We start from the raw sequence: 13523 nt of genomic DNA on the forward strand, positions 1-13523 counted from the left end.
GCTCTTCCACTCATTACCTCTCTGAGCTGAAGTTGGAGGCTGTTACAATGACATCATCCTTGCTCTGAACCAACACAGGAATCTTCCTACACCCTGGAGACTTCAGCAGTCGTTGCAACAGTTTCAGGGTTTCTTAAAGAGTAAAATGAACATAGTTAGGGTAACATCTCCCCTCTTTACAAGCTGTCTTTGGCGGGTTTCCTGAAGGAGACAGGCATGCTTGTCACTGAACAAAGAGGATACAATGGCTGGAGACTTAGGAGTTAGGCTGGTGCTTAGCGCAGTCATGATTTCTGTTCAAATTTACTGTAGGCCCCTGCCTTTTCCCTCCATCTTCGCTCAAAGAGTTATGTTTTTCATGCTGGCCAACATACTGCTGAGCTGGTCTATTACCACTGTTCTGTCATGGATTTGCCTCTGTGCTCTTGACAGAAGAGAAAAAGTTAAGGTTGTTCAACAAATAGCTTTAAATGCTGATACACATTCGACTATCCTCAGTTTCCTATGACAAATGATGCTGGTGAGAAGGCAGGAATGAAATGTATTTGAATTGGGACTCGCTTCTTTTGCCATGACAAGCCGTAGTGTTCTCTCTGACAAAAAGCCAGCCTTGCCAATGAGAACTCATGGCTGTAAGTCCTCAGAAGCGAGAGGGTCTTAAAAAGTACCACACAATGTCAAAAACAAAACGGCGCTGGAGAACACAAATCTGCGGGCACATTCAGGGCATGGCTACGCTGCACACACATTCTACCCAGCAATGTACCCTGGTGATAATGTTTCCAAATATGCAAAGCTCATTTCCCTTCCCAAGGGCATGCTCCAAACCCAGAAATAGACCAGAGAGGCTACTTTGGGCTTGTTCCCAATGGATTCTCTCAAGCACACCAGGAACTGAGACCTGGGAAGCAGTTAGTGGAAACCTCAGAGCCATCCCCAGAACATGGTCAGAAATGTCTGGCCAGGGCATGCTGCTGCAGTGGTGTAGACATGTCCATGGGAAATAATTTGGCTCCCCTCTTCCCCTATGATTGGAGCAGGCCAGTTCCTATTCAGGCCAGTATCCTGGACCCAGCAGTAGTCATTACTGGATGCAGAAAATGATTCCCCTACAACATATCTTACCAACTGTGTAGTGCTACAGACAGGAAAAGAAACGTATAACTGGGTGATCTGTTCTTTTACAAAGGAAAAGTCAGCCCTACTGAGAAAACCCAGCTGTGGGTCATTTGGATAAGAAGGGAGTCTCCTCTGGGAGCTTTAAAAGCTCCAGAAGAGTAAGCAACAGGAAGAGGAAGCAAGCTGTGAGCAGAACAGCAGGCTACAAGAGAGACCAGGCTGCTGTGCTGAAGCTAGAGCAAACGGGGCTTCCCTTCCTCATGTCCAGGACAGGACAGAACGATTTGGTTTTATTTATTTAAAAGATCGTGCTTTGCTTGGGACTACTGGCTGAGGAGCTCGTCGGGGAGCAAACCTGCTTGCAGAAGCCAGCCAAATAAGCAACCCACTTACAAAGAGGTAGTAATGTCCAAGCTGGCCATTAATTTATACCTCCCAATTATTATCTAAGGAGAGACCATAACTCCCTGTTCATAAAAGTCAACTGGTAGAAGCACAACATTTTGGGTATGGAGGCACCAGCTTTGCTCAAGGAATTTGCAGCTCATACACAAAACTCAAAGTGAAGGGCCAGTTTTTCCACATTTAATACCCTTTACTTGATGCCGCAGTGGGCTCAGAGATCAAAGTCCTTTGCTAAAAATGTCTAATTCCTCATCCATATCAAGGGTGTTCCTTCCCTTGCCCAGTTACTGGCCTTATGACTGGGATTTCCTTTATTATTTGCCAAACATGTGTTATGCTTCCATTTCCTAAGACTCAGAGTATCTACTGCTCACTGCCTTCTGTGTACTGAAAGCATAATGATGCAGATTTTTTACAAAAAACACTAGCTATAGAAAACAGTGAGATCATTAGCCTTTTCACTTCTCAAGACCTAAGCAATTCTGGTCAGAAACATGCCCCTGGCATCACTGGAACAAAATTAAATGGGAAAGGAATTTTATGAAAGAAAGAGGGTTAATTACATCCAGGGCATGCATTCAAACATAGGGAAGGGCCAGAAGGAAAAGCAAGAACTTTCAGAAAAACACCCAGAGACCTCTACCATACTTAGATCCCAAGAAAAGGCTTAATCCAACCTCAGCAAAAAGCAGTTGGCTGCCTCTTTTCTAGAAAGCCTGGTCAAGCAGAATCCTTCTACACATCTACTCAATGCAAATAATGGTCATTTGGAAGTTGGTAGCTGTAATACTAGCAAGAGAAAAGCTTTACGGAGAAAAAGCATGCATTTCTAGAATGCATCTAGGCTGTAAGCATAGCAAACCAAGTACAAGACTACTTCTTCAGCAGCAATACATTAGCCCAGTTGAGGGAAGAATGGTAAGCCATGAGAAAGTAAACGTGCCTGACAGCAAAGAGCAGTTGGCTGGAAAGATTCTCATTTACCTTGCAGGATATTGGCAGGACACATGTCAATCTTGGTCACCACAACAAAGACTGGAACATTGAGTGCCAATGCCAGGCCCAGGTGCTCCTTGGTCATCCCAACAATCCCAGCATTGCTACCAACCTACATCAGGGACATGGGAGGAGGTAAAGAAAGAGTCACAACAATGAAGAGCTAGATGACACAGAAAACCAGCCATTCAACAGGCTGTAACTGGATGGCAGAAATCATGGATCATGCATGTGTGGAACAGACTCCTCCCCACAAAAAAAAGCAAGAATGTTAAATCCACCAATGGCTGTCTAACCAGTTGATGAACTGACTTCTCATCCTCACTTTTAGCTGCTTATACAGCGTTCATGTGTTCAGACTGCTTGTTTTCAGACTAAAACTAAACAAATCCTGACCATTTAGGTTTGCTGAAGATGCAATAGTATTTGCCTCATGGATTAGCCATGGAGTTCAGGCCATGTCTCTATACTGGCAATCATATTCTTCCTACTGAGGACCCTGTCATTTCCCTTCTGCTGTGGTTCTTCAGTAGAAGAGAAGCTGGGGATGTGTTACGACTCTGAAGAGCATCTACTCTTAGCCGTAATGCGCACTACTTACCATAAGCATGCAGAAGTCTGGTAAGTGGCCAGTCATACCAAAGACTGTGGTCTTCAGGTACTTTTCATGCCCAGCCAGATCAATAAAAGTGATGACTTTGGTGGATTTCTCACAGATCTTGGTCCACTCCAGGCTGCCTCCATGGCTGTCAGGCTTGTTCACCACATTGCCTTCGCTGTCAAAACCCAAGATGTCATTGCCTACACTGCTGGTACGGCCCGACTCAATCTCGTGCTTGTGCCGGAACAGTTTTTGCCGCGCAAAGCCTCGGCCATTGTCCAGCTCGCCGTGTGTCAGGACTCCCAGTAACGTGCTTTTTCCTGCATCCACATTGCCAACTACTGCTACCCTAGAGAGGAGAGGAGAAAATAATTTAGCATTTTTTCTTCCTGACTCACATGGAAATAACAGTAACATTCCAAAGCTGTTTCAAAGAGCATTAGATCATCAGAAACAGAGCAGAGATCTACTTTGTAGCTTCTAGTCTACAGAGGAGGAGCCCAAAGTCCATGGGTTACATAACCTCTGGATCAAAAGTATGGAAGTCTCTTGTTGGTGTCCAAGCAAGGACACAGGAAGTTAAACCAATCCAGGAAACCCTGATGAGATTCACAGTATAATTGTTTCCCAAAACTTGACACTCAGTCAAATATATTCATTGTAGCACTCCAAAATAAGGAGACAGCTCTCAACTTGGTTTTCCCTTAGAATTCCTCCAAGCTTTTCATGTTAATTCATTACTAGCAACAGATGCTGGGGCTAGCCTGGACATTTAAACATTGTTTTTAGAGTGGGTGGGTAAAGTTGGAGCAGCAACATACGCCCTAACCCAAAGAACCACTTTTACGGGAAATACTCTGCAAGACTCAATTCACATATGGGCATCTTCATGGATAATGAGCACCACCAATGGGAGCCATTTGTGAGATGCAGAAAATTGCTGCATCTGGAACTGTGCTGAGACTCCCAAGCTGTTTTACAGAAGATGCTAGGCACACATCAAAAGAGAACTTTGGTCACTAGAAATCTGGGCAAAACTGAACTGCTAATTAAAGAGCAAAGGATATCTTATTCCACAACCTGTTTTATTTTAGAAAGCTCTCTCCTTGCAAGAGTCCCAAACGCCCCCATAGAAATTGCAAAACACACAGGAGATTCTTTGAAGTGCTTCCAGCCCACAGAAAGAAACCCCCAAACTGAGCAGTTGTTACCCAGATACAGGAGTCCCTGCCATAGGTCACTGTAGACTCTCTTGTATATCAAAGGGGAAAAAATAGATTTAATTAGCAAGGAGTGGTCGACTTGCTTCCTTTCTTGAGTGCCTGCAACACCCACATGCAAATCAGTGTCACTGGTTTGGCACCACCCATTGCTCAGATAAAAGAAATGTGGCTGTGTTGCTGACTAACCCTACCTGCACGCATCTCCTCACCTGACCTCCAGGAAGTCGTTGTCACCCACGCGCTTGCGAACAAGGTAGTCGCGCACCTTGCCTCCTGCCTCCTGGTGCTCCCGTAGGAGGATCACATCTGCCTCAATCTGTTCTGCCATGCTCTTCAGTGTGGCATAAGATGCTTCCATGTCTGCCTCATTTAGCCCATATTCAGTCCCATCTAAGAAGAGGTTGAAGGGAAAGAATAAAAAGTTATTGTTGCTCCCTAGCCTAGAGCAAATGGGAATTTTATTTTCCTAACGGCTGTCATCTTTAGCACTGAATGACACCTACACATATTGGAAAAACACAAGCCCAAGAAAACAGGAGAAACATCCTATTCCTAAGGAAAATTTTTGATTTTAACATTAAGACTTAAAGAAATTAAAAGGGCACCAGCAAATTAAGACAGACTTTGTAATGATCACAGAAAGGGCAGTAAGAGTTCTGCTTTCCCCACCTCGTTTTCCTATTTTGTGTACATAACAGCCCATACCACATACCCAATCCCCCCTAGTCATCTCTGATATTGCAACAAAGGAATGTGTTAAAAGGGAGAAGCGCGGCTATATAACGATCAAAATCAGCAAGTAGATACAGGGATCAGTGCAGTCTCCAACAATACAAACGACACATTTTGTAAATTTGACTGGATTTACAATCAATTTTCCTGTGAGTAAAAGCTACAGAAATTAAGATGCGGATGTGACGGGGTAGCCAGTAGTGGCTTGGCCCAGGGATTTTGAAAAGTTAAAAAATGATTGGTGGCGGGGGAATTCCCTTTTCCTCACTAATTAGACCCCTGGAAAAGGAGAAGGCTGCCCCCCCACCCAGGAGCCAGGTAGAGAAACTGAACCTGAGCAAAGACTCACTTCATGTCTGCTGATTGTTCCTGCTGCCCACCGGGGGGGGGGCCGGCGGGATAAAAGGGGCAGTGCACCTGGCTCTGGTGAAGACTAGGAAGGACCAAGGAGAGGAGTCCTGAAGAGCTGGCGAGAGCTGGCCAGTGGGGCGGAGCGGCTGCCCCAGAAGAGCCCTGGGAGCCGCAGGAGGCGGCTTGGCTTGGTCGCTCAGCGCATGGGGCAGTGCGTGGCAAGTCTCTGGCAAGGACCCAGAGTGCAGAGTGAGTCTCCAGCGGGGGGACGCCAAGCCTGGGACCCACAGAAGGCGGTTCAACGGTAGCGGTGCACAGGGTGGCGCGCAGAGGGGTCTGGGCAGGACTGAAGCCTCGGAGCCGAAGCAGCAGCTTGGCTCAGCGCCCAGGGCAGCACGGAGTGGGTCCAGGAGAGACCCAAGCCCCGAACTAAAGGCGGCAGCTTGGGGCCCTTTTTTTCTTTTGATCCCTGGTCAGCTGGCTTGGTGTGCAGGCAGCACACACAGGATCCTAGAGGGACTAGAGCCCAGGAGCTGCAGGCAACAGCCCGGGCATTGATGGCTCAGTGGTAGAGTTCTCACCTGCCACATGGGAGACCTGGATTCAATCCCTGGCCAAGACACCAGAGGAATGAGTTGCCAGGAAAAGGGAATTCCCCCCCACCTTCCCCTACCATGGCTCCTGTGCCTCAGATTTCTCTAAGGAAGTGCAACACTGCTTGCCAGTACGAGGTGCCTTCAAAAAACTGAATTGCAAGAGGGCAAAGGACAGACATATCAAAAATAAATGACTGCTGCCACACCTAACATATATCAAATTAAAGCCATTATATAGTACAGGCAACCTATGACATACACTTCCAGAAGTCAGAAGATGTTTCTGTTAAAACCTGTAATTAGATTAAAACACTTCTGAAGTACTCCTGTGAGGAGTTCCCATTTTTACCAGCTATAAAAAAATTATAGTACACAGATAAAGTGAGCACTCCTGAGCAGGGAGGGAGTCTGTATCAAGACTGATGATACAACTGCAGAGCTTTCATCTTGCAGTAACGTGCTCTAATGCCAATCATTCTTACTTCCAAAGAGTCTGCATGATTTTATATCAATAATATTTAGAGCTATGCCAGACAAGACAATAATATTGTAAACAAACCACATCTTGCAAAACAACAGCCAGGCGGTGGGGAAGAAGCTGTCCTGCATGCTGTTTAGTGTTCCTGCTGTGGAGGTGTCTCTGAAACACCAGGTACTAACTTTGGCAATAGACAGGCTAAAACAAACCAATGTTTTCATAGCATTAATTCTTGCTTTCAGATGGAATATATGCTCACCTGATCCTTGCCCGATTACATAGATGGTCTCCCCACAGCCCTCATCAATTCTCTCTGACATCTGCCGCAGCAAGCTGTCATACTGTTCTGATGTTGGACTCACCATCACCAACTATAGGAAAGATCAGGCATCCATTTTACACACAGATGGGGCAGTTTCATAAGCAGCAACAGTTAACAGTACAACCAATGTGTGTCATACAGAAGCAGGGCTCTCTTGCAAAGACCCCTTTTCAATCACTTTGGAAATGGCTGTTAACCAGGCTAAAGGCATATTCCTCACCACACTGCAAAGGGGATTTATGAGGCTGAGGGCTTGTCTTCAGTGGGGTAGGAATTTACTGTGAAGTGAGATGCTTCATTGTAGTTGCTTCATAGTTACAGACAAGTAACAGCCTCATCTAAATGAACAGCTGGCTTTTATTTTACTAGTAAGCCACTCCCCCCATATGCAGAGGAAATTCCAAGCATGTGCTCAGCAGAGTGACCAGGTGTCCCACATCCCTTTATGCTGTTGAGCCACAGGCATCATGGGATTGTTCCTAGGATGTGCAGTGGGATACCTAGCAGAAGTTAGTCACAGGCCATTGCAATGCACATCCAGGGATCAAACTCTAAAACCGCATTAAGCTATTCCATGATCGGACATTTCTGGATAGCTGGCATCCTTTTTCAAACTCCTAATGTGCTTAGAGCCGTGATGTGCTAACTGCCATGTTACCCAGCAACAGCTGCACCAAAAGGAGAAAGAGAATATGGATGAGGAGGAAAAGAAGAGCGCAGAAAAGGAGAACAAGGAGACTGAGCAGTTGCTTCCGGAAGGACTTTTCTTGGAATGCTTCCTTTAAATGCAACAGCATATCGAGGTTTGAGCATCAACTGGCTATACAAGATCGGACTGTACAAGATCGTGCTGTACACCCTTCAGATGACCAAGGGTTCTTCCCTTCCCTGGAGACCTGCACCCAGCTTACCCCAGAGCCATAGCAGCAGTACACCAATGGATGAGTGCCACCTTATCTATTCAGAAAGGTGGGCCATTGCCACCTGAAAGCTTGGCACCTATTACTACCTTCTCCCCTTGCTACCACTCAGTTGCTAACCAACTTGATGCAGGAAGTTTGGCAGTTGGAGCTGTTACGTGTGCACTGCTATTAAAAAGGTATTGTCAGCCTTTGTGGCAAGGTTTCCTGATCCTCTAGATAGCTTTGCATACACAAGCAGGGTCAACAGCATTAGAGCAAATCCATCTTCCAACTATTTGTTCTCATGTACAGACCTGAGAGTTTATAAACAGAACTCAGTTGTGCTTCAAGGCCTCATCAGGCCACCATTTAAGATGATCTAGAATAGGGGCTGGCAAAGTTTTTTTGGTAGAGTGCCAAAACCCCCCACTACCTCAGCTTGTAATATGTTGGCATGCTAGGGACAGATGGCAAGGGAGCTGTGAGGGGCCCAATCCTCATTGTGGCAGTGCAGCCCCAGCCCCTTCCCCACCGTCCGCCCCGAGGTGTGTGCACACCCGCCCTCTGGCAATGAGCTGGGCTGGGGCTCTGTGGACCCCATTACAGCCGCTTGCAGCATCCCTGCTGTGACCAGCCTGGGCTCTGTGGCTGGCAGCAGGAGCCTGCCCAAAGCCTGGACCGGCTGTGGTGTGCTGAGAAAAATGGCTTCTAGTGCCACACGTGCTGGGGGTTGCTGGCCCCTGGTCTAGAAGAGTTCACAACACCAGAATCTACAGCAGGAGTCAGCAGCGTTTTTGGGCAGAGTGCCAAAAATACCTGTAACCTTGACTTGTAGGAAGCTGGTGTGCCAGAGGAGAACCTAGCCATGGAAGCCATGAAGGGCCTGATCCTTGTTGTGGCAGCACAGCCCCAGCCCCTTCCCCCCTGAGGTGTTTGGGCCAAGCAAAATGCCATTGCATGCCACGCTCTGGCACACAAACTCTACAGGAACTCTCACCTGTCTCCAATAATGGGGTTAAAAAAGAAAAAGCTGATTTGCTAGCCTGGCTAGCACTATGGTATTCAGAGTTCTCCCCTTATCTTGGGAGAATCCATTTGCCTTCTGCTACAATGGCTGCAAGCCTTTTACTGGCTGCATGGTTGACAGAAAAGAACCGTTTCAGTACCACCTAAGCAGCTGCAGCATGACAGCACAGCATGCATCTGAGAGATTGGAGGGAAGGGGGAGCAGGTGCTAACTGAAGGCTCGTAGAAGTAACAAACCCCTGCCTAATCCTTAGTTGCCTGGCGCCTGGCAAGGTTTATGTAGTAGGGATGCACTAGTAACAGTGCTTGCAATTCACTGCTGGGCTCTGTGGGGTTTTTTTGGTTTTTAGCTAAGCAGCATGGCTCGTATACTCTACATGCCTTTGCTAACTTTAAATGGGACGTGGGGTTTAAGTTTACTATCAGGGGAAATATCAGTGGTAACAGTGCACTTCCCCTGTGAGGGAGGCTGTATTTTCATTAAGCAAGGTCTATATTGTGTGGTTTTGTATATTTTCATGAATTTCTGAATGGGGTAGTTATACTTTCAGTGGATGGTCTGTTTCAGTGCCACTGCCTACTGTCCAGGAGGGAAGGTGGTAGGGGTGTTATTGTCTATAGACAGCACTCATCACACATACATTGCATATCTCTATGCATTTGAAAAACAGAAGGACATAGCCTTTTGCTGTCAGGAAACATTGCTAATGCTTAGAATCTGGAAGAACAGCTTGGATTTGACATTTTTGTTGCCTTGGCCTTTCCTCCTGGTGGCTGGAATGACATGGTACCAACCCCAAGGCTGGGTTGGAAGGATCAATGAAGTTCTCCTCCCACAGGCTGCTGTTTTCACTGCCACATGGGAGGAGCTGTGGCTGAGGTTCTCCAGAGTCTGTAGAGCTGGGGATGATAAAAAGCTGGCAGCTCTGAATGCAGCGAAGCATCAAAGACTAAGGAGGCAGGAGACAAGCAACAACTTTGTTAGGAAGTACAGTCCGTCAGCAACATCCATCCATTCCTTAGCTCCGTCAGCTGTCTGCTTCATCCTGTCTGTTTCTATAGTTTCTCAGGTCACAGCAAGGCCCTGGCCTGGAACAGCGAATCTCTTAACATTCAGCTTCCTGGTGACAGAGAGCCCCTTTTCTGCCAGGTCCTTTATTGGAAACCATTGCTCTTGCTTCTCATCCCATAAAAACCTCTTTCACTCTTGCACTGCCTTCCCTTATTTTTCAGAAGCTTCTCCGAAGTCAAATACTTCCTCTCCTGTTGTTTTCTCCTGCTTCACATGCAAGTTTGCCACATGTTGGCTTCATGTTAAATGGTGTCCGTGAGAATCTGGATGCCTTGGGTGCAGGTCCTATAAAGGCGGCAAGAAAAGTAACAGGCAGTTATTGTTCAGGTTCAATAGCTACAAGGTAAAAGTTGCACCCAACAATTTTGAAATACCTTCCCCAGTGCCTCTTCCCAGGCCCTTTTCTACCTTTCTTCCTGTGTGCTTTGGAACCACAAAACTATGATCTATGGCAGTTCCTCAAAAATGCTAGTTCTGGGGGGGCTGGCTGCTACACTCTAGACTCTGGTTCTGCTGTGCTGCACTGCACGTTAGGGAGCCAGAGACCAGCAATTTCAAGACACAGAACAAGAAGGGAGGGGACCTGATGAAGTCATAGTAGAGACTGTGTTAGGACACCTTGCAGAAGCACAAGAGAAGCAATTCTCAACCAAGGTGCCACAAGATCCTGCTACAAGTGCCATGAGGCGCTGCCCAGTATTAGCATGGTTAGGTGCACAAACACCTACAGATGATTCACAAACATAAACCAACAGATTCTAAATAGGAATCCATAGGGTCAAAACTATTCAGTGTTGTGGTCCCTCCAGAATTCAAAATGCTCTATTACTTTTCCACAGTCAAAAAGTGAGCTTGACATCCAAAGGGGTGACTTAAGTCTAACAAGATTGAGAGCCACTGCACTAGAGGATGTGTCCCTGATCTGTAAAACCAAACACCAAAGAAGCTGCCTATTTATGAATGCTAAGGAGAATCTAGCAAGATATAGTATGCATGACTATTATTTACTGGACTGATGCTTCTGACACTTTGCTGGGCCGGAAGGGCACAGCTGCATATTTGGGAAGCAGAGACCGCAAGGGAGCACTGCTTTATTAAAAGCCCAATGAAAGCACATTTTGTTTCTAAATATCCCACTTTAAATCATCTGCAAATATGCTTTAAGTTCCCCGTGTTACTAATAGTATTTTGCCATGAATTTTAGACATACCAGAGGGCACACGTGCTGCCCTTTTTGTAGCATTAGGCAATATGATTCTGAACTGTAAGTAGTTTAATGCTACAATGCATTCAATAGATTTGAACCAGGGTTGCAGGGGCAGGGAGTCCATGTTAAGACTTGTCCTGATAAGAAACTTTCACTGAACTCAGTGGCTTGATCAAAAGCCACGATTGTATTGAACTTGATAACAGCATTGTAGAATGCACATCTGCAACAAGTCCTTATTTTCTTTAAGTGAATCTTGAACAGTGGGATGGGGGAGTCCGCACTGGGACAGGTGGGGCAGCTGGTGAAGCAGCAGTAGGGAGATACTATTTTGAGCATGCAGTGGTGTTGATAGGGGGAGACGTGAGAACATAGGAGCATAAAAACTGCCATTTTATGGTCAGATGCCAGGTCCATCTTGCCCAGTTTCCTGCGTGTCACAGTGGCAGAGAGCAGATGCTGAAAGAGAGAGTGAACTGGAAACAACCAGGGTTTACCCCACTGTTCCTCTCTTACTTGCAGCCTTCAGCATTCAAGGTCTAGGAAGTTCTGATTCAGAGGCCATGCCCCTCACTCCCAGGCTCAACAGCTCTTGATGCCCCTTTCCTCCAAGAATTGGTCAAATCCTTTTTTGAATTCTGGCTAAACTCTCAGCTTCTCCAACATGTGGTAGCAATGATTTCCACACTGTAATGACACGTTGTGTGAAAAAGAACTTCCTTTTGTTCTTTTTAAACCGACTGCCTGCTAGTGTCATTCAATGACCCCTAGTTTTTGCATCGTAAAAGTCAATAAAAAATCCCTAGTTGCTTTCTCTTTGCCATGTAGCCTTTTGTAAACCCTTCTCACGTGTATGTCCCCTCCCCGGCCCCCCAACACAAAGCCTCTCTTTTCTAAACTGGATAGGCCTAGCTTCTTTAATGTTTCCTCCTACAGGAGCCCCTCCATACCACTAGTCATCACTGGTGCCCTTTTCTGGACCTCCTCTAGTTCTTCTTCTATATCCTTTTTGAGGTGTGGGGACCAGACCTGGGCTCAGTATTCAAGGTGTGGACACACCATGGATTTATACAGGGGCATGATGATACTTTCTGTTTTGTTTCCTATTCCCCTCTTTATAACCCCAAACATTTTGTTTGCCTTGTTGACAGCTGCTGAGTACCAAGTCAATGTTGTCAGCAAACTGTCCCCAATGCCTCCCAGATCTTTTTCTCTGATTCTTGCATATCCTTTTTTGAGGTGCAGGGACCAGATCTGGGCATGGCATTCAAGGTGTGGATACACTGTGGATTTATCAAGTGGCCCAAGAGGAAGGAGAGGAGAAAAAATAAGACAGGGAGGAGGAGGAAGAAAAGAGAGGGGCTGCAGCTAGCAGGTGAGCTATCTTGTTGTCAAATGCGGTCACCATTTTGACTGGAGACCATAATTGAGGGGGCCAGAATGATGCAGCCAAGCATCTTATAGAATTAATAGAGAAGCAGAGGTCACCTAGTGCAGTGGTTCTCAACCTTTTTTGTACCAGGACCCGTTTGTAAACATGAATGGCCAGTCCTTACCCAGTGCCCCTCACTCCCAACCTGCTGCCCCCTGCCCCGCAGTGTGTGGGGCAGGAGGGGTAAGCAGCCCCTGGCAAGCTGGAACTCCTCCAGCCTGCATGGGCAAAGCCACGGTTTCCCACATTTTTCTCCTGTAAAGGAGAATTCATTTTTAAAGTTTGCTTGTGACCCTTTTGTATATTCTTGCAACCCTCTTTTGGGTCACAACCCACAGGTTGAGAAGCACTGATCTAGCCCAACCCCCTGCCTCAGGATGGATCATCCCCATCCAAACCATCCCATGCAAATCAACAACCTGAAGTCTACACAAGGCTACCATCATCCCTGACACAAGCCCGGATCATCCCTGACACAAGCCTGCTTCAAAACCGCACACCCACTCCCTCACTCTCCGGATCCCTTTCCAAAGCAGCCGAAGCACCCCCGGCAGCTTCACAAAGACACCCTCCATTTGTGGGGGCAATTGGGAGGGTGACAGCCCTGTGACAAGCTGGGGCAGGGACTAGACATGACCCCTGCAGCTGGGTCCCTTCCAGCGCAGCTTGTCTAGGATGTGTGGCACTTGCCTGGAAGACCAGGGCAGCCCTAGAGAAGCCAGGCTAGAAGGGAGGGAGGGAGCTCCAGAGGCCGCCAAGCCCAGCAGGGCAAGGATGATCCTGCCTCAAACCATCCCGTACAACCAGGATCCACGCCAGATACTCACCGGGGCCACGGTCCGGGGCAGGCCAGGCTGGGGGTATTGCTCCCGGCCGCCTCTTAGGGCTCCCACGTTGGCACCCGAGGATCCCCAAGCTGTGAGGCGGCCTCCAAGTCCTCTTCAGCAGCAGGTGGGGGGTACCTACCTGGGGGGCTGCGGCGGTGGGGAATTACGAGGGGGGCTGCAATAGGGGGGTACCTACCAGAGGGAGGGCTGCGGCCGGGGGCAGGTACCTACGGG

General features: G+C 47.2%; 1 protein-coding gene across 1 annotated transcript in view; it reads right to left on the reverse strand.

The window, feature by feature from the left end:
* GTPBP1 (GTP binding protein 1) overlaps positions 1-13454 on the reverse strand; it is a 21197-nt gene extending 7743 nt beyond the window's left edge. Inside the window, exons 1-7 of the mRNA XM_006029840.3 lie at positions 13290-13454; positions 9547-10108; positions 6761-6872; positions 4554-4734; positions 3122-3470; positions 2509-2632; positions 18-132 (exon numbers count right to left, since the gene is read on the reverse strand). Of these exons, the coding sequence (XP_006029902.1) occupies positions 18-132; positions 2509-2632; positions 3122-3470; positions 4554-4734; positions 6761-6866 (875 nt within the window). The 5' untranslated portion in view covers positions 6867-6872; positions 9547-10108; positions 13290-13454. The remainder of the gene's footprint in view (positions 1-17; positions 133-2508; positions 2633-3121; positions 3471-4553; positions 4735-6760; positions 6873-9546; positions 10109-13289) is intronic.
* Positions 13455-13523: the final 69 nt, after the last annotated feature.

This window comes from Alligator sinensis, unplaced genomic scaffold (genome assembly GCF_000455745.1).
Source record: "Alligator sinensis unplaced genomic scaffold, ASM45574v1 scaffold215_2, whole genome shotgun sequence".
NCBI classification, from domain to species: domain Eukaryota; kingdom Metazoa; phylum Chordata; order Crocodylia; family Alligatoridae; genus Alligator; species Alligator sinensis.